The following is a 19441-nucleotide window of genomic DNA, read 5'->3' on the forward strand; positions in this document are numbered from 1 at the left end:
CTTTCTTGCCCATTCTTTAGAGATTTTTTTTCCTTTAGAGAGTTTTAAACGTAGTTCGATGATTCTGAATGGTGGATCTGGTGCCTTATTTTTCATTCAACATTTTGACTTTGCCTTGCCCCATGTGATAGGCCATTGGTTGGCTACGTCAGCGACGTCACACTTCCCTGAGTTTATGCCCTACTGTGTGCAGTAGGGTCCCACACAGACAATGCCCCTTGCTTACTACCAAATCTTTCATGACAAAAGCGTACGCATGTCATTCTGTAACGTAACAATATCACACTCAAGCACGCCGTAGGACACTTGAGGTGAAATGTTCGGATTAAAGCAATACGTCATTACACTCATGTTACCACCCTCCCAACAACGCTCACACAGGCATTGGGACCCTGCCGGACCATGTATGTATTCGAACTCTTTTCATGGAGGTAAAATATGCGTACCGTGAAATTTGCCATCGTAGCCATTTTAGGAACACAGTCCAGTGCCATTCAGTACATTCACATTGTGGTGTGACTGTCACCACCAACCGTCTCCAGAACCTTGTCATTTTCCCAGACTGAAACTTTGCCCCCGTGAAACACGGACTCCCAGCCCTGCCCCCGGGCCCGGGCAGCTGGCATTCTGCAGCCCGTCTCTGTGGGCTCAACCCCCCGTGGGCACCTCAGGTCCATGGGATCACATAGTATTTGACTTGTGGTGACTGGTGTATTCCACTCGGCGTAATGTTCTCAGGGCTCGTTCACATCGTAGCGGGTGTCAGAGTGTCCTTGTGTTGAAGGCTGAAAATAAACAGTCCAGGGTGCGGTTGGACCCCGTCCTGTGTGTCCATCCCCTGTGGACGGACACTTGGGTTCTGTCGGCCCTTTGGTCCACGTGAACAGTGCTGCTGAGGACAGGGGTGTGCCGGTCGGTCTTGGAGACCCCGCCTTCTGTCTTCTGGACACGGCCCCAAAGCGGAATTGCTGGATCGTGTGCTCACTCTGTCATAAACTTTTTGAGAAACTACCAAAGTGTTTCTGTGCAAGTGCACCATTTTACATTTCCACCAACAGTGCATGGGGTTCCAGTTTTCCCACATGCTCACCAACACTTGTTATTACCATTTTTTAAAAAAAAATTATAAGCATCCTAATGGACGTGAGGTCCAATTTATAAAAAAATATATAACACTTTTATGGAGATATAATTAATTCACCATGTAATTCACTCTAAGTGCTCAATTCAGTGGCTCTTAGTCTATTTGTAGGGTTGTATGCGCATCACCAAAGTCCATTTGGGAACAGTTCATTGCGTTGGCTGGCTCAGTAGATCGAGCACTGGCCTGCAGACTAAAAGGTCACTGGTTTGAGGCCTGGTCAGGCCACATGCCTGGGTTGTGGGCCAGGTCCCCAGTTGCAGGTGTGAGAGAGGCAACTGATTGATGTTTCTCTCCCTTTCTCTCTCCCTCCTTTCCCCTCCCTCTAAAAATAAATAAATAAGACATTAAAAAACAAGAAAATTTAGAAGCCCTGTGCCCATTAACAGGCACCGCCCAGGCTCCCCGTTCCCTGCCCCCCATTACTTGACAACTTATCTACTTGCTGTCTTTACGGATTTGCCTGTTCAGGACATTTAATATCAGTGGAATCGCATAGAAAATGTAGTCCTTTGTGATTAGCTTCTTTCGTTTACCATAAGATTTTCCAGGTTCATCTGTGTGGTAGCATGTTATCGGTGCAGACGGTCCCCGACTTTCGATGCATTGACTCACCATTTGTCTACTTTACGATGGTGTGAGAGTGATACACGTATAGTAGAAACCCCACTTTAATTTCTGAATTTTGCTCTTGTCCCTGGGCCAGCCCTACGCACTCTCGCGAGGCTGGGCCGGACAGGGCAGCTCGGGCAGACAGCCAAGGCTCCGCGGTGGCTGTGCTGCCGGCGGTTTTGGATGCTGCGTTTTGTGGTTTGGCACAGCGCCCTGTCTACCAAATGCCCGGCTGTGTCTCCTGCTTCTGGTGGGAAGACAGGAAGACAATGACTCTTGAGATCAAGGTCATGGTCAAGCTGAAGGCCAGTGTAGGAGCTCTGAGCACGTTCAGATGGGCTGGGTCGAGCTGTGGTGGTAGATAAGTTAGGTGTAGTAAATGCGGTATTAACTTACAATATTTTAAACTTACCGGGAGTTTATCTGGATGTAACTTTGTTATAATCGAGGAGCGTCTGTACCTCATTCTTTTTTATTGCCAATACTAGTCCATTGTCTGAGACTCCGGGGAAGGAATGCCCAAGGCTACAAGGAGCATCAGTGGCCTAGAGAAGCTGAATGACAATGGACTGAGGGTTAAGCTGGGAGACCAGGCCATGGGGTGGGCAGGTGAGTTTGGGTTGGAGGTGAAGTTAGATGGACGTGTGAGGAATAGGGGTTCCAGGGAGAACGGTGTTAGGATGTGGGACTTGGAACAGGGCTGTCTCCAGACACCAGTGGTCTGAAGTCACTGAGCAGGAATGAGGCCAAAGTCACAGGTGGAAGGGTCGGCTTTGGTGGGGTGTAGTGAAAGAAAAAACTTTCTAACAGTAGAGCAGTCTTCTTCAGGAAGTGGCAGCAACTGGTGGCTGGGGACACTTGAGCAAAGAAAGACAGCTCCCTGTCAGGAAAAGCAGATTTCCACACAGGGAGGCCGGCTGGCCCAAATCAGTGATGGCAAATACCTGAAAGGCATGTCCACATTGTCCTTTGTGGTGCCTCTCACAGGCATCACTAGTCGATGGCAGCATTCCCAGCACAGCGCTCCAGACAGCCTCTGACGATCCAAGATAGTTTGTGTAGCCCACCGGGCCAGCAGTCCCTGAACCAGGCTTCTGACTGTCCCTTCCGGTCTGTGAAGTGAGTCTGTGTCCTCTCACTGCAGGGAAAGCTTACGAGATCACCTACGTGCGGCTGAAGTTCCACACCAGCCGCCCTGAGAGCTTCGCCATCTACAAGCGCAGCCGCGCGGGCGGCCCCTGGGAGCCCTACCAGTACTACAGCGCCTCCTGCTGGAAGACCTACGGCCGGCCGGAGGGCCACTACCTGCGCCCTGGCCAGGATGAGCGCGTGGCCTTCTGCACCTCTGAGTTCAGCGACATCTCCCCCCTGAGCGGGGGCAACGTGGCCTTCTCCACCCTGGAGGGCCGGCCCAGTGCCTACAACTTTGAGGAGAGCCCGGTGCTTCAGGTCAGACGGGGCGGGGCTGGGGGGCGGGGACTGGGCTTGGGGTAGGACCCTGGGTCCAGGGACCACAGGGAAGTCTAAAGTGGCAGGACACCGGCGGACCTACCGGATACCGTGGTTTTCAGATTTTAAACAATAGGAGTTTTTGTTGGGTCTAAACCTCCTGTGGACACCTGATAATGAAGGACGTAGAAGGGAGGCGACTCAGGCAGGCAGACTCCTTTTCTGGCCTCCCGAGTCAGCCCCGTGGCGACAGCCGCCCGCTTACCAGACCCCTTCCTTATGGAGGTGGGGAAACCGAGGCCTGGATCAGGGAGGGGATTTTCCAGGGGCTCACACGTGGGGAGGGCCCAGGCCAGACCCCGGGCGGGCGTCCTGAATCCTGGCTGGCGCTCCTTCCAGAACCCCCGGCCAAGGGCCTTGCTTCTTCTCTGAGCCCACAGCGCTGCCTGCACCGTGTATCTCCAGGGGCATTTCCCAGGATAATAGGAAAATGCGAGCGGAACCTGAGTTTGGAACCAGAGTCCCGGGTTCTACGCTGACGCAGAACTTTCAGGAACGAGATGGAAATGCTCACAGTGGTGGCCACAAGCCCCAGGTGTCTTGTTAGGGCACTTAAAATGTGACGAGTGTGACTGCCTTTAAAATGTTCTGCTTTAACGAATCTTCATTTCAATAGCCCACGCCGCCATGTTGGGCAGTCAGCTATCATGTGGCCGGCACGGTGCTTGGCACCGAGAGCCACTCACTCGCGCTTTGAAGCTAAAAGTCACGGCAGCTCACTGTCCTCGTCCTCAAAGGGGAGAGTGCCGCAGGTCTGTGGCTGTGTCCATTTACACAGGTCCCCTGGCCAGCCCGCCTGGCTCTGCTCAGCCATGGGGCTGCACTGGTATCAGCCCCCACGCATGTCCACCTCCCTGGGCGTTCATGACCTTGGACCCCGGACAAAGTGTCCTGGTTGATTGATGTTTCTGGGTGTGAATGGCCCTCTTGTCCGCTCCCCTGCATCCAGACAGGCCTGCGCCCAGAAAAACTGCCACGTCTTTTTCCCTGGGCAGGTCACATTTCCTCCGTCTGTCCAGACATCGAGGGGGCGGGACCAGAACCCTGTTTGTTCCCAGAGGGGATATTGGGGCCCTGAGAGAAGCTGTGTCCTGCCAGGGCCACCCTGCAAGAGAATATGGGCAATCATCCGGTTCAGGGTCCCCAAGACCACCCTCAGATTCTGGGATTTGCTTGAGGGACTCACAGAACTCAGAACTCCTCCCTGGCACCCTCAGGGGGAGGAGTGAAAAGAAACAGACTGAAATTAGCAGAGGGTCCTGGGGACAGCACTGATCTCTCCCAGCAACTGTGTGTGACAACCAGCATGCATGGACCGTTGGCGACCGGGGAAGCTCACTGTGTCCAGGGGCTTCACGGGGTTTGCCGCACAGACCCAGCCAGAGGCCTGCTTGACTGGCCTTCGCCGCCAGCTGGTCCCATGTGGCCTGAGGTCCCCATGTTAGCATAGACTACCTGGGGGGCCCCAAGACCCCAGGTGAACAGTGACACTCTTATCAAGCAGGGCACCAATCGAAATGGCTTAGAGTGACCTCAGGAGCGGGGAGCAAAGGCCAGACCTCTTCTTGGGCAAGGCTCATCTTCATGGCTCAGAACCACAGCTCCAGACGCCCAGGCCCTGCTGGTCCCATGGAGAATTCTCACGTGTGATCATCTTGACTCTGTCCAAAAGGACAGAGCCTCCTCCCCGGGGCTCCAGGCCCGCAGATCAGCAAAGGTCAGCCAAGGTCGCTTGAGGACGAGCAGAATGTCCAGGGCCTGCTCCACCTGCGTCTGTGCCCACGTCTCCCTGGGCAGAGGCTTAAGCTGGGGACCTTGGCAGCGGGTTCCCTGACTTGTGGTCTTGCATGTCCTGGACATTGTCCCTAACAGAGAGGCAACCTCAGAAACCCCCACCCCATCTCCCACTGCTTCCAGGCAGAAACCAAGGTCAGAGAAGGACAAAGACATTCAGGGCCACCCAGCCCTTTTCTCCTGTCCTCCATGGATATACCCTAGTGGCACTTTCTCTGAGGAGAAGGAGCATTTTGGGGTGGGAGGTCACAAAAGATGTGTCCATGCAGCTGCTGGGTCCCGGGTCCCAGCAGCCCAGGGCAGAATTGGTGACGGAGCTGAGCAGCCCTCTGCAGCTGCGTCCAGGGGACTGGCTGAACTGAAGCCCCACCCCCGGCTCCTCCTCTACACTGATCTGGCCCATAGTCAACCTATCGCCCACTCACGGTTGTAGCCGAGGTAATGAGAAGTTGCAAAAGCCTGTTGTTGCCTGTGTACATCGGGGCTCCAGTTTGCCCCAAAATGGCCTTTAAAGCCTCAGGGAGGGAGGCTCCACACAGGCTGGGCTAAAGGAGCAAATCCCCCTGCTCTCTTCCGGCTCCTGCCCCAGTGTCTCAGGGAGATTTGGACACTGTTCCTATTGCCATTCCCATAGGGAATGGCAGGTCATAGGCCCGGAAGCAGATGCAGGAACCCAGAGAAGGACCCGAGCCCCAGCTCTGCTGTGTACCAGCTGTGCAGCTTGGAGCAGAGCACTCAGCCTCTCCGAGCCTCAGTCTCTCCATCTGTAGAATGGGAGTAGTGAGTCACCAGACGGGACCCGGCCCAGAGCAAGTCTGCCTTGGCGTGCTGGCAGGGTGTGGGCTCTGGACTGCGTGCAGCCGAGGCTTCACAGCAGGAGTCCAGGTGATTTTGCGAGTGTGTTTATTAAACTTGGGGACAGTGGAACAAGGAAGGGCTTAGGGTAGAAGAAGCAACAGGAGAGAGCCCGGGCAAGAGCTGCTTGGGCTCTTTGGAAATGTTTTGGGAAAGAGGTGAGTTGCAGCAGGGCTGCTGTGAGCTCCCTGGGAAGTGAAGGTCACGGTCACAGAGGTGGGCCAAGGCGGGGCGGCTTTTAGCGTCCTGGGGAGTCAGAGAAAAGGGGTTCCTTGGAGAAAGGTTCAGGGGTTAGCCCAAGACAAGCTGCTGCTGCTGACACTCCCCTGGTTGCAAGTCTCGTGGGGACCCTTAGAATTTAGAGGGAAGTAAAACGTCCATGCCCAGGAAGGGGCAGTGCCCCAGAGCTGGCCTGCACCCCAGCTTGTCTCGAGGGTTTTCAGCTGAGAATCTCAGGGGAGGGTGTCACCAGCTTCCAACTGTGTTTGTGATATGCTGATGCGCAGAAGCGAGCACAGAGGGGCGTTTGGGCTTATTCCGAGGTGGGCTCTACTGGTTTCCTTTTATCTGGGGTCTCTCTGGCTCTAATTGGAATTCTGTGATTAATTCCCCTGACTTTATCCATCCTTGGGTTTGGCTGGGACAGACGGCCCTCGCCAGGTCTCTGTCCTCTGGGTGCCTGACCGGGGAGATTTACCCTGTGTGCTCTGGCCCGGGGGGAGAGATAGGAGCTATTTGCTCTCCGGTGTCCTTGGTCAGGGGAGATAAGGTTTGCAATTCCCCAGCTGGATGTAAGTTGTTCAGACTCTTTGGCCTCGTTTAATTTTCTGGTCTGAGTTTCCCCACTCTTGCCTGGGGGTTCTCCTGGCTTCTCGTTGTCCTCAGCAACAGAACCTACTGCTAAGTTCACCGTGAGCGCCCAGGCCAAGGCCACACGGCGTCAGCCGCGGGGCCTTCCATTAACCGGTTCTGGTTCTGTAGACAGCACTTGTTCTGGTGAAGAAAAAGATGCTGAGTGCCTTCAGCGCATGCTCAGGGACCTACAGCAGCAGCATCCCCCAGGCCCCTGTTAGACGGCGGAGCCTCGGGCCGCCCCAGACCCCTGGGTCAGAAGCAGGTTTGAAGCAGGTCGCTGACCTCTGAGAAGTGATAGAGAGTCACGGGCACCGACAAACTCAGCTGAGGTCCCCACTGAGGTTTTCTGGTGCTGGACCGTTCCTCCTGGGCTGACACATTCTGGGGAAGAGGCCCAGAGTGCCAGGCAGCAGGCTCAAGGGTCGCTGAGCCCGGGGAGCAGCAGGGGGTGCCCGCTGGGCTGAGTCCTACTGGGCTGAGAAGACAGACTTTGCCAGGAGTTCATGTTCTGTGCTGATGGGCCCAATGGCTAAAATGGGGGGAGCTCCTGGGCCGAATTAAAGTGCCAGTTAAACTTCAGCTGGAGCCACCTGATGGCAGCCAACAGCAGGCAGACGAAAGTGTCAGCCTTCATGTGGGTTCGCTCCCACCTCCCCACCAGCTCTTCCACGGGAAGCCGCTCACTCAGGGACCAGCCAGTGTTTGCTGTGCCTGCTGCATGCGGGGGTGCGGCCAGTAAAGGGGCCCCAAGTTCCTGCTGTTGTGGGGTGCTGCGTGTTCTGGGGAGACAGGTGTCACCTGGGGCAGGTGGCTTGTCTGTGGGAGCCTGGTTGACGTGAGACGCCCACAGACCTGGGGCCCAGCTGAGTGGGGGAGGAGGGCGCTGGGACAGGCCCTCCCCCAGCCGGCCTCCAGAATGGGGGAGAAGTCAGGTGACCTGCACAACAGGGTCGCCCCTCACCTAGCAGGTGCCAGACCCCCACACCTCACTGCTAACACCAGCCATCCTCCAAACACCCTCCTGGGCTTGGGACTGTCCCTTGTCCCATCTCACAGGAGGGTTATGGATGCTGTAGGACACTGAGCAGTTTCCCCAAAGTGTTACAGCCAGTGAGTGGCCTGGGCCCCGGGCTGCTGTGACCCCCCAACACACAGGCTCCTGATTTCTGCAGTGTGCTTGGAGTTTGTCTGAGCTTGGCCTGCCCCTCTGTCCCCGGAGACCCCCAGGTTGGGCAGCTGGGCCTCCCAGCAGAGCGGGTCGGGGGCAGATACTCAGGGACCAGCTGATGGCAGTGCTTCATCTTCCCTGTCCTCCATCCCACCCCCCAGGAGTGGGTCACCAGCACCGAGCTGCTCATCTCCCTGGACCGGCTCAACACATTTGGAGACGACATCTTCAAGGACCCAAAGGTGCTGCAGTCCTACTACTATGCCGTGTCTGACTTCTCCGTGGGCGGCAGGTAGGTGGAAGGCAGGGCGGCAGGGACCAGGGCCCTGAAGGTGGCGGCCATGTGGGGGTCACCCCACGTGGGTAGAGGGCAAAGACGCCACTTCTGGTGTCCCAGGGGAGAGAGAGGGTACAGGATCCTGGCCCCCTGGGCGCGGCACTCGAGGACCGTCTGGCTGCTTCCCGCATCAGCTGTTCCCACCACCTGGCGGGGCACGCTGGACCTTTGCTCCTGCTGTTCCCTCTGCCTGGAAGTCCCTTCCCCCTCCTCCCTCCCTCCCTCCCTCTTCACGCCCCGAGTGGCGTCTCCACGATGCACAGCGACGCTCCGCGCTCCCGTCTCACGCAGCTCGCTCAGATCACAGCCGGGCTGACGTCCCTCGTGCTGAGCACGCACAGCTGGTTGATGGTGACCACAAGCAGGCCCAGGACTCGAAGCCTTCAGAGGTTTCCTTTTGTTAAAACCAGCATTCCTGGTTTTCTAAGCAGTGAAGCCCATCAACCCCACTCCCCCCAGAGCTCCTGGTAAATGGGGTGTAGTGGGGCTTCGTTGGGACCCAAACGTTTTTTCATGAGGCCGTGAGGCATCTCAGCACAGGAAGAATGGGAACAGCAGGCCCCAGGCCAACGACGCAGGAGGGTCACCATGCCCCCGGTCCCTTTCTTACGTGGGACGTTAGGCTGTGCCGCCGGGGCTCTGGGCCTAGCCACGGGCGTCTCTGGCATCCGTCAGCATGTGCGGCAGATTGTCTGTTCACGCGTCCCCCATCCCCAAGAAGCAGGAGCTGTTGACCTCCCAGGCCGGTCTCACACGTGGCCGCCGGTACTGGGCGTGCGAGGCGGGTGCTGGAGCCAGGGGAGACGCAAGTGACGTCTTCGACGTGCGTGCTCATCGGGCTCCTTCTTGGAAAGTCGAGAGGAAGCCAGATGTGTTCCTGCCCCCGTCTCGTGGGGGTGGCAGACAGTAATCCCATCGGTCTCCAGTAAACAAGGCCACATGCCCCAGAATGACAGGGACAGGAGGCCAGGGCAGGGCGTGCGCCCAGCGTGGGAGACTGCTCTGCAGACGGGGACCTACCAGGGTTGCCAGGGGGCAGTGTTCCAGGTAGAGGGCCAGCGTGTGGGAGATCTGGGACTTGAGGACCTGGAAGAAGGTGCTGGGACTGGGCCTGGGAGGCGGCTGGAAGGTTGGGCCAAGGACAGAGTTTGTTTGTTTTTTAATAGTTATTTTATCTATTTTTTAGAGAGAGGGGATGGGAGGGAGAAAGAGGAGAAAAACGTCGATGTGAGAGAGACATTGATCACTTGCTTCCCGTATGTGCCTCAAGGCATGTGTACACACCCAGGCATGTGCCCTGACTGGGAATTGAACCGGCGACCTTTTGCTTTGTGGGACGACACCTGACTCACTGAGCCGCACCAGTCAGGGCAATGCAATTTATTCTTGTCCCACAAACAGAGGGGAGCTGTTGAAGGTCTGGCCAGATAGTAATAGGGCTGGGGTTTTGGGAACACACCAACCCCCTGACATTGCGCGGAGGAGAAGAGGAGAAAGAGCCGAACTTGGGTGCAGCAGCCGGAGAGGCAGTAGGGTGGGGAGAGGTGTGTGGGTTTGAAGCTATTTAGGATGGGAAGTCAGTTCAGTGTGGGAATGACGGCCTGTGAGGCAGGAAGCAAGGGGCCCCGTAAGTCAGGGTCACCCGGGTGGCATTGGAGAGGTGGTGACGTGTGGGGAGGGACATGGGGCCCAGCTGCCCACACTCAGCATATCCGTACCTTCCAGGGAAGGCTGGGGCTTGGAGTGAGGGGGAGATGGGGGTGTCTGTGAGGGCCCCTCTGTTCCCCGTCCCCTGCCGCCCCACACAGGATTCAGGTCAAACCACCCGGGAGGAGGTGTTCCCCAAGGATGGTGGGTGGCAGTGAACTCCAGCCTCTTTGGCCTGGAGAGCATGTGGACCCCAGCTACCAGAGCCAGACCACCCCCAGGCTGGCAGCTGGGTGGGGGCAGGTGGCCCAGCCACCTGTAGCCCTCAGTGGCCCACATGAATCTCCTGCCCTTGGAGTCACAGCTTCATGGAGGAGGGTGGTGTTTGCAGCCACCTCTCAGGACACAGGTGGTCCTGGTTCCGAGACTGCCTGGTGCCTGCCCTGTATCTGCCACAACTGCTGGAGTGTCACCTGCCTACCCCAGGCTCCCAGGCAGGCCTGGCCGGGAAGCTGTGCCCAGCGCCCCTCCCGAGCTCTCTGTCCCCAAAGCAGAGACAGCGTCATGAGTACTGGCCGTAGTCATTGATTCTTCAGGGCCTGCTTGGGGCAGAGCGTGAGACAGAGCGCACGGGATACCGCAACGTGCCTCTGGAGGGCTGTCCAGGAACGCGGGTCTGCACAGAGCAGAAGAGAACAGGGGTCAGATCCCAGTTCTGCCACTTAGCGCCCATCACTGAGCCTTTGTTTGCTCATCTGTCAAATGGGGATAATACATCCCTGCGGCCACTGCAGTGGGGCCCCAGCAAGATGTGAGTTAATGGCTGGGCCGGGATGGCCCAGAGGAAGGCTGGGAGCTGGGAGCCAGAGCTGTCCTCAAAGTAGCTTGGCTTGCCCCTTGGGACGGGGCGGGGGGTCGGTTGATGGCCCTGTGGGATCAGGTGAGGGTCCCGTGGGATCGGGTGATGGCCCCGTGGGATCGGGCTCGGTGGACCGTGGTCCTCAGAGCACCCCTTTGTTCTGGCCCCATCCTGGCCATCTCCTGGCCCGTGGGAGCGTGGAAGAGGTGGGACTCGGCTGCCCTCCAGGGCACAGACTCCCTGGGGACTCAAGATGAGTTGGGGGTTGTCCGCTATAAGGAGCAGCCTCTTTCTCATTAGACACAGCCTACGGACAAAGGCATGGGGCGCCTCTACCCCCCCGCCATGATCTGGCCCCCCCCTCAGCCTGGGAGACAGAGGATGTCTTCCTGGTCCCTCTCAGCCCCTGGGGGGCTCCTCCTGGGCAGGGCCTGCGCCCGCAGCTTCTCAAACTTAGCCATTACTAACTGGTGGCCTTGAGCGATCTCTCTGTGCCTCAGTTTCTTCATCCTTGAAATGGGCTAGAGCTGGCTTGTGAGGTACATTGGGGTCACATGTCAACAGAGCCAGAACAGCTGAGCCAGGAGCCAGCACTGCCAGTTCTTTACCGTTTCCTCGGTCACATAGCAGGTGCTCAGTAAAGCTCCGCACACGAGCCATAACATTGGGTGCACCGGGACGCAGGGCTTCCTGGTGATGAGCCCCTCCCCTGCCGGCACCTCAGTCCTGGACCCCCACGCTCCCTGTCCTTCCCCAGGTGCAAGTGTCATGGACATGCCAGCGAGTGCGGCCCTGACGCGGCAGGCCAGCTGGTCTGCCGCTGCCAGCACAACACCACGGGCGTGGACTGCGAGCGCTGCCTGCCCTTTTTCCAGGACCGCCCGTGGGCACGGGGCACAGCTGAGGCCGCCAACGAGTGTCTGCGTGAGTGTCCCGCGGCTCGGGGGGCCGGGGGGGGAGGCCAGGGAACAAAGTCCCCAAGATCTGGCAATGGGGGCTGCTCCAGGGGGGTCCTGGTGCTGCTGGGACTCAGAGCCACCCCTGCACCTCGTGCTGCTGCAGGGCTGAGGGGGCACTGCAGGGGGTAGGCAGTGGGCATTGTATCCTCCGTCCTTCCCCCGGAAAGAGTGCCCCCAAACCCTCACCAAGTCCCTCACTGCGGAGGTGTTTGAGGTGGGGGGCTGGGAAGGTCCCCAACTGTTCCTTTGTTTCAGCTGCTCCAACCGCAGTTGCTAATGAAAGCCAGGCCACCCCAAGTCCTAGGGGGTGCTGGCCTGCCCACGCAGCCTGTCCCACAGACCCCCGGCAGCCCTTTCATGTCTCAACCCCCTGGGATGTGGCCCTGACCACACGCTGGAGAGGATGAGGCCGTCATACCTTCTCCAGGGACGCGGGGCTGTGCATGGGGTGAGTGGGAGGACCCACCGCCTTCCTCCTGGCCTGGTGTCCCAGACCGCCCCAACTGCCCCCGTCCCCAAGCCCTGCCCCGTCTCCCCAGATAGTCATCTGGTACGCATCAGGCTTCCCGTGAGCAGCAGGTGTCACCAGGCACCGATCCCAGCTGCTCTGCTGTGGCCCCCGCAGGAGCGTCTCCGTGGCAGGCTCGGCCTCTGTCTTCTTGGGCTTGGGCCACTGGCAGCCTGTGCGCGGGGAGGGGATGGCTTGTTCTGAGGGACAGGGTGCCATCTGCAGGAGCTGCCAAGCGCCACCGTGACCCTAATGGGTTCCTGCCGCCCTCGCTGGCCTGCCTCCACCAGGAAGTCCTCCAGAGGCCAGGGAAGCTGAGCTGGCTGGCTCGCCCACTCCCAGCCTTAGGCCACCTCCATGGTGGGGACAGAAAAGGCCAGACTGCTCCTCATGTCATGTCCTCCCCTCTGTGGTCACATCTTTGTCCTCTTAGTCACCAGCATGGAAGTAGGGACTTCACGCCCGACCCCTCGACACTCCCAGTGCCAGCGGCCCTGAGCCCTGAATTCAGCCTCATCTATGTCCCTTCAGCCCAGCTGTGGCCTGCTGTGCAGCCAGTGCCTCAGTGCCCCACCTCTGGGCACTGAAGCTCCCTCATCCCTGCCCCCCCGGCTCCTGCCTCCTCTGCCCGCAGCCCAGGGTGCTTCGTAACGTGCAAACATGATTATATCTGCCCTGCTTAACCCGCCCACAGCCCCCCTTGCTCCAAGGTGAAGTCTGTGGCCCAGCCTCCCCCGTCAAGCTGTGCCGACCTCCTGACTTCACAGCTGCCCCTGCCCCCCTCCCCGTCCTGCCACACTGTACAATGCCCCACCCGCTTCCCTATCACAGGCCATGCCCATCCCCTGCACACACGTGGCACATCTCGCCTGCTCGGCTGCCCACAGCTCATCCTCTGCTCTTCCTTCCTGCCTGGGACTCTGCCCTCCCCCCTTCCTCTCCCCTCCTTCGATGGCCAGCTCCTTCCTGCCCACCTCTCAGATGCCACTGTAGCTGTGACTTCCTCCAGGAAGCCTTGGCTCGTCCCCCCAGGACAGTGGTAGGGTCCCTCCTTTCAGCCCCCAGAGCCCTCCACCTGCAGGACTCCCACAGGCTCGCTGTATCTGGCCACCATCCAACAGCGGGCAGCAAGCGGCTGGAGTTGGGATCACGCTGTTCCCCGGTTCCCCTGCCCCACCCCTGCCCCGGGCTCACCACAGGAGTCCAGACAGAGCCCAGGACACAGAGGGTTCTTCTTAGTGAATTAGTGAGCAAATGAAGGGTGACTTGTCTTTTCCATGCTGAATTGCCTCATGATCACTGGGGACCAGATTCACACAATCACAGCTTAGAGGACCCACAAGAGGCGCTGGAGGGAGCCCCTCTGCCAACTCTAGAAGGCGGCTTGGATTTGTGACCGGGCCACTGTACATCCGAGCTTGCCTGGTTTTGGTATATTTATTAGGGGTGCCCCTCTGCTCGTAAGAGTGTCCTATTTTGGAAGATCAGTGGATTGGTCTCCATGTCCCTGATCAAACTGGGCCTAAACTCCATCCCTAACCTTCCTCAAGCTGCCTCACTCATTCAGCACAGAGGCTGATTGGCACGGACTCCACCCTACCACGTGCCCTGGCCGCTGACACAGCCCTGCCCCCCGCCACAGCCTGTAACTGCAGCGGCCACTCGGAGCGGTGCGTGTTCGACCGCGAGCTCTTCCGAAGCACGGGCCACGGCGGGCGCTGCCTGCACTGCCGAGACCACACGGCCGGGCCGCGCTGCCAGCACTGCCGGGAGGGCTTCTATCGCTGGAACCCGTCCACACCCTGCCAGCCCTGCGACTGCCACCCAGCAGGTGAGTGGGCTCGGCTGCCCGGCCCCTAGCCTCACGCCGCTGCGGCCCCTGCTGCCCTGTGCCCTTCTTCCCCCAGGCTCCCTGCGCCTCCAGTGCGACGACTCGGGCACCTGCAGCTGCAAGGCCACGGTGACCGGCTGGAAGTGTGACCGGTGCCTGCCCGGGTTCCACTCGCTCAGCGAGGGAGGCTGCAGGTGAGGGCGGCGGCGCAGTGGGTGCTGGCGGCCCAGCGGGGGTGCGTGCGGCAGCGGGGTTGGACTGGACGGACGGTTGGGTAGAAAGCTGCACGGATGGGTGGGTGAGTCGGTGACAGGGTGGGTTGGGGGGGTGGATGAATAAATGGACAGGCGGATGGGAGGATGCACAGATGGAGGAGTGAGTGAATGCAGGGATGGATGGATGGATGGACGGATGGATGGATGGATGAGTGGGTGGGTGGGCAGATGGGTCACTCCCTTGGCAAGGCCAGAACGACAAATCCAGGGGTTCGGTGCAGGCTCTTGGGTCAGTCGCCCTCCTGGTCCTCTCAGGAACGGGGCGGGGCCGAGAGATTCCTTATTCCTATTGTGGAGTTGCTCACTGGACACTTTCCCCTTGTCCTGTCTCTGGCAGACCCTGCGCCTGCCATCCTGCTGGCAGCCTGGGCACCTGTAACCCCCACAGCGGGCGCTGCCCCTGCAAAAAGAACGTGGAAGGCAGCGCGTGTGACAGGTCAGTGAGCCAGTCTGACAATGAGCCTGCCGGCAGTGCCCTCAGGGCACGTGGTGGTGGGCGGGGCTCGGGCGTGGGCCTCCCAGACCTGCAACCCCAGCACTGACACTGGCCTGGAGCATCACAGATCTGCCGCCAGGAAGTTGTCCGAAGGGTTCTTACTCTTTGACCCGTGGGTCTACGCTTTGACCCATTAGCATGGATAGTTCATAAGCCTTGAAAATACACCCTTTCTTCTAGTTCAAAATCCTGAAAAGAGGTAGCTGGAAAGGATAGAAGAGATTATCTAATCCAGGGACAGCAAATACGTGGTACTCATTCTACAACCCTCCCATCTCCCACCAGGGCAGACCTCACTAGTGGAGCACCACCACAACCCTCCCATCTCCCACCAGGGCAAAGGTCATTAATGGGCACCGCAGTCTGTATCCTGAGCCCGGTGGTAACCTCAGCATCCTTCTCTATGCCCGGCTCTGAGAAGCTCCCACTAAGCTGAGATTCAAGCCCACTTGCCATCCTGTCATGGTACAAATGGCACATCTAAAGCTCAGCGAGGCAGAAGAGCTCTCCAAAGTTGTCGTTCTTCATGTGTTTGGGGCCTCTGAGCTCTGGCAGCGGAGCTGGCCGATACACGTGGGTTCCCTCCTGAGGCGCACACTGTGTCCCCAGCCCGGCTTTGTCTCTGACCTCAGAAGGCCTTTGCAGCCAGCGCAGGGTCTGCCTGGGACCCCGATTCTCTGGCCCTGGGCCCTGTGTCTGAAGTACCTGACATATTGTGGACCTTCTGCTCTCTGCAGTCTGTGCTGGGCCTGTACTGGCCCAGGAAGAAGCCGGTGCCAAAGTCACATGGCTGGCCCTGGCTTTGACTCACCACGGCCAGTCTCGGGTGCCCCACGCCTTGTCCACATGTGCTCTGTGGGCCCCAGGGTGGGAACTGGACTTCCTGCTTCATCTTCCTTCCAAGACCCCTCAAATAAGGGGGCAGAGAGTAGGGCCCCTCCACCTCGCACTTGAGCAGGTCCTCCCTCTGGGCCTCAGTCTGCCCACCTGTGAGATGGGGGTGCTGAGTAAGATGGGTTCCTGAGAGCCTGGGAGGCATGGGGTCACGAGCAGCTTCTTATGAATCAGATTTTTCTATCTGGGGGGCCCCAGTGGAGCCCCCAGGCTGCAGACCAGGAACCTCCAGGGCTCCCGAGGGAAAGACAGGACGAACCAGGGGTGTCTTGTGCCAGAAAACAAGGACGTGCCTAAAGCCAAAAACAGGAAGGAAAAAAACAGCCATGAGGACCTCAAACAAACAAACCCCAGCTCAGGCTGGGGGCCTGTGTCAGGGGCCGGCCCGAAAAAGCTTGCAGAGCCAGAACACTTGAACAACAAAGTAAATAATGATAGTAGTGGGTTATAACCCAAAGAATAAAATAAATATCCACTCGCCCACACCGAAATAAATAGAGGAGTGAATAAATAAATACACGGGGACAAAGGGACAAGTCTTCCTTGCAGAACAGTTCCAAGTCACAAGCAGAGAAGGAGTGTGGGACGTATAAAATCACCGTCAGAATTTCAGAGTGGCGGAGTCACTGCAGGGCTGCTGAAGTTAGTAGGCGGAGCTGCGAGGAGAAACAGGATAGTTCCATTGCCTCCAAATATCTCCCTCAGAATAGATCTCCATTACTGTGGTGGTTTCAGCATTGCCCACAACTTTGCATTCACCACCCCTCTCTGGAAGGTGGAGCTGAATTCCACTTGACTTGCTTGCAGGCTGGATTTAGTGACTTGCTTCCAACGACCGGAGTGTGACAGGTGTGCAGCAGAGCGAGCTGGCAGACAACACCTTAACCAAGCGGTCAAGGTCAGCTTGACCAGCGACATCACACAGGGGTCATTTGCCCGGAGGTGTTGGGGCGAGAAGGCCACTTCTCCTCTGTTTCTTTCCCAAACCCGTCGTCCCAGCCTAGTCATGGGAAAACATCAGGTAAACCCACAGTGAGGAGCTTTTGACAAATATTCCGGGCCAGCACTCTTCCAAGGTGTCAAGGTTGTGAAAGACCAGGAAAGACCAAGAAGCCGTCTGGGATTGGGGGAGATTAAGGAGAGGACCCGACATAACGCTGTGTCCTGGCTGGAGTGCCGCACAAAAAAGACATTCGTGGGGCAAGGGGGGACTCCTAACCGAGTCCCAAGTGGAGCGAGTGACGTGAACCAACGATGCGAACCTCTCAGCCGTGACCCATGCCTGTGGTGGCTTCGGGTGTTAGCGCCAGGGGGAGCTGAGCCAAGAGGCCCTGCGACTCTGTGTTACTAGCTTTGCAACTCTTCGGTAAACCTGGGGGAAATTTTTTTCACGTTTTCCCCGTGATTCTGGACTTGGGACCCCCCCCCCCCCCCCACCTAGTGGATTCATGTGGCCCTGTGGGCGTGTCCTGCTCCCATTTCAGATGCCGCCCAGGGACCTTCAACCTGCAGCCCCACAACCCCGCTGGCTGCAGCAGCTGCTTCTGCCACGGCCACTCCCAGGTGTGTGCCGCTGCAACCGGGTTCCGGGAGCATCGCATCCTCTCCGACTTCCGCCAAGGTAAGAAGAGGCCCCGCAGCCACCCCCGAGGGGGTCTCTCCCAGCCCAGGTGGGGCGGCCATCCTGCTCTGGGCGATCCTACAGTGGGGGGGGGGGGGCGGGGGGGGCAGCCTTGCAGCACGGGCTGGATGTAGGGTTAACCTTTGGATCCTGTGGGGGAATTCCCCATCACTTGAGATCCAGATTGTCCTCCCTTTGTGAGTCCTAGTGCCAAGGATCTAGGCTCCATCTCCGGGCTATCATTTATTGAGCACCTGCCGTATGTGGGGCACTGTGCTCTTTATGTCCGGGGGACCTCACGCAGTCCCTGACCCAGTAGGAGCTCTCATTCCCATTTTACAGATGAGGCGCCTGAGGCTCGGAAAGGGTCGGCCGCATAATTTAGTTGTTGGCAACAGGGTTTGTCAATGTCTGTGTTTGCTCTTAACTACTGTGCAGGTTTTCTCTCTGAGTCCCGGGTCTGGGGTCCAGGGATGCTGTGGTCCCCATGTGCCCAATTCCAGGTGGCACGGGGGCATCTTTGGAGTAGGAAAGTGGTGGAGGTCTGAATTCTACATTAAACCCCAGCTGTGGGGACCCTACATCCCCTCTCCCGCAACAAAGTGTTCCCCAGGGCGGAGGGAAGTGTCAGCCAGGGAAAGAAACTCCGGACCTGGCTCCGGGGAGCCCAGAGGTGGGGGCAGTGCGCCCTCTGCTGGACACTACGCAGAAGGCAGGACAGAGAGAGGCTTAGAGTGGGGACTGGGTTGTGGTCCACCTGGCACAGGAGCCCAGGGTGTTAGCGTCCGACCGGACTCGTTTTCCGGACCGGAAGGGCGCGGGCGTTGTCTGTCCTCACGGTGAGCGAGACCCTTGGTTCATTTCCTTATCTCACACTCACCTGAGACAGGAGTTCTCCCGCTTCTTTGATGACAGTTACCCAGGCCCTGCAAGTGCTGTTACTGACCTGGGTTGTTCACGTGGATGTGTTCTGCGTTAGGGATTAGAACAGTAATTTGGAAAGAGCTCTGTATTAAAAAAACAATTATAGTAAATGCATAATAAACAATAACGTCCACCTATGGGAAGGAACTTTCTAGAAGACAAAAAATTCTGCGAAAAGTGCGCTACCCAGCCTACAGTGTGGCGCGTCTCCTTAAGGTCCGACTGAGTAGAGGTCGGCTGCTCCTCACCTTGGCCTCTGCTGTCTTGTCTGCTGGGACATCACAGGTCTTGTAGCTCCTGGCAAATCCCACTTTGCTTGGGTGGAAGAGAGAGAATGAAAAATGCAAAATAACATCTTTGCATTATAAAGAACGGTGAGACCTCATAAGACCCCCTCAAAGAGTCACAGGGATCCCCCTGGGTATTCAGATGCACGTTGAGAATTGCTACTAGGACCATAAGTATTTCACCGGCCCCCATCTGCAGGTGAGGAACCAGCTTCGGAGAGGTTAAGTGATTTGCCTGGGGTCACACAGCCAGGGAGGGGCAGACCCTAGTCTGGCACCGAAGAGCCCTGGGTGTCCCGTTTCTGACCTCTTTCCCTTCCTCCCTCCTTCATCCCTAGAGTGCCCCAGGTGTTGGGCCTCCCCCCTCCCCCCCCGCCCCTTTGTGGTCACTTGCTCTGTACCAGACTCTGCCATCACCAGAGTGAGTGTGGCCTGAACGGGCACCGGGCACCAGAAGGCCAGGGTTCCCATCCTGGCTCGACCACTGTCTAACCAGGCAGCCTCCGTGGGTGCAGTGGGGCTGATGACATGTCCTTCGAAGGACGGGGGTGGTGAGCTCACCGGAGAGGAAGTTCTCTGAAGGCCAGCGTTGCTAGAAACAGCTCTGAGGTCCCAGTGCCCCATGTTGGGGTCTCCAGGCTGCGTCTTCACGTTGTACCCAATGCCCCTGAGGGGCAGCACAGGCCCAGAGACCTCTGAGCTGTGAAGCTTCTCCCGGGGCTACCTCCCACCTGAGGCCCCCGCCCTGGCTCTGAGTTGGGCATGGGAACTGGGCGGCTGTGCCCTGGGGACCCGGCTCTGGGCACCGGCCTGCTCTCATCCCCACCTGCCTCTCGCTAGAGCTGTCTCTCCCCTCCCCGGCCCCCGTC

General features: G+C 58.3%; 1 protein-coding gene across 1 annotated transcript in view; it reads left to right on the forward strand.

Annotated features, from left to right (window-relative positions):
• The window catches only part of LAMC3 (laminin subunit gamma 3), a 53054-nt gene that overhangs the window by 7179 nt on the left and 26434 nt on the right, over window positions 1-19441 (forward strand). The window contains exons 2-8 of the mRNA XM_037036680.1: window positions 2898-3202; window positions 8096-8226; window positions 11535-11701; window positions 13887-14075; window positions 14152-14269; window positions 14688-14786; window positions 17225-17361. Coding sequence (XP_036892575.1) covers window positions 2898-3202; window positions 8096-8226; window positions 11535-11701; window positions 13887-14075; window positions 14152-14269; window positions 14688-14786; window positions 17225-17361 — 1146 coding nt within the window. The remainder of the gene's footprint in view (window positions 1-2897; window positions 3203-8095; window positions 8227-11534; window positions 11702-13886; window positions 14076-14151; window positions 14270-14687; window positions 14787-17224; window positions 17362-19441) is intronic.

This window comes from Sturnira hondurensis, unplaced genomic scaffold, assembly GCF_014824575.4.
Source record: "Sturnira hondurensis isolate 20B ecotype Veracruz unplaced genomic scaffold, ASM1482457v3 Scaffold0022908, whole genome shotgun sequence".
NCBI classification, from domain to species: domain Eukaryota; kingdom Metazoa; phylum Chordata; class Mammalia; order Chiroptera; family Phyllostomidae; genus Sturnira; species Sturnira hondurensis.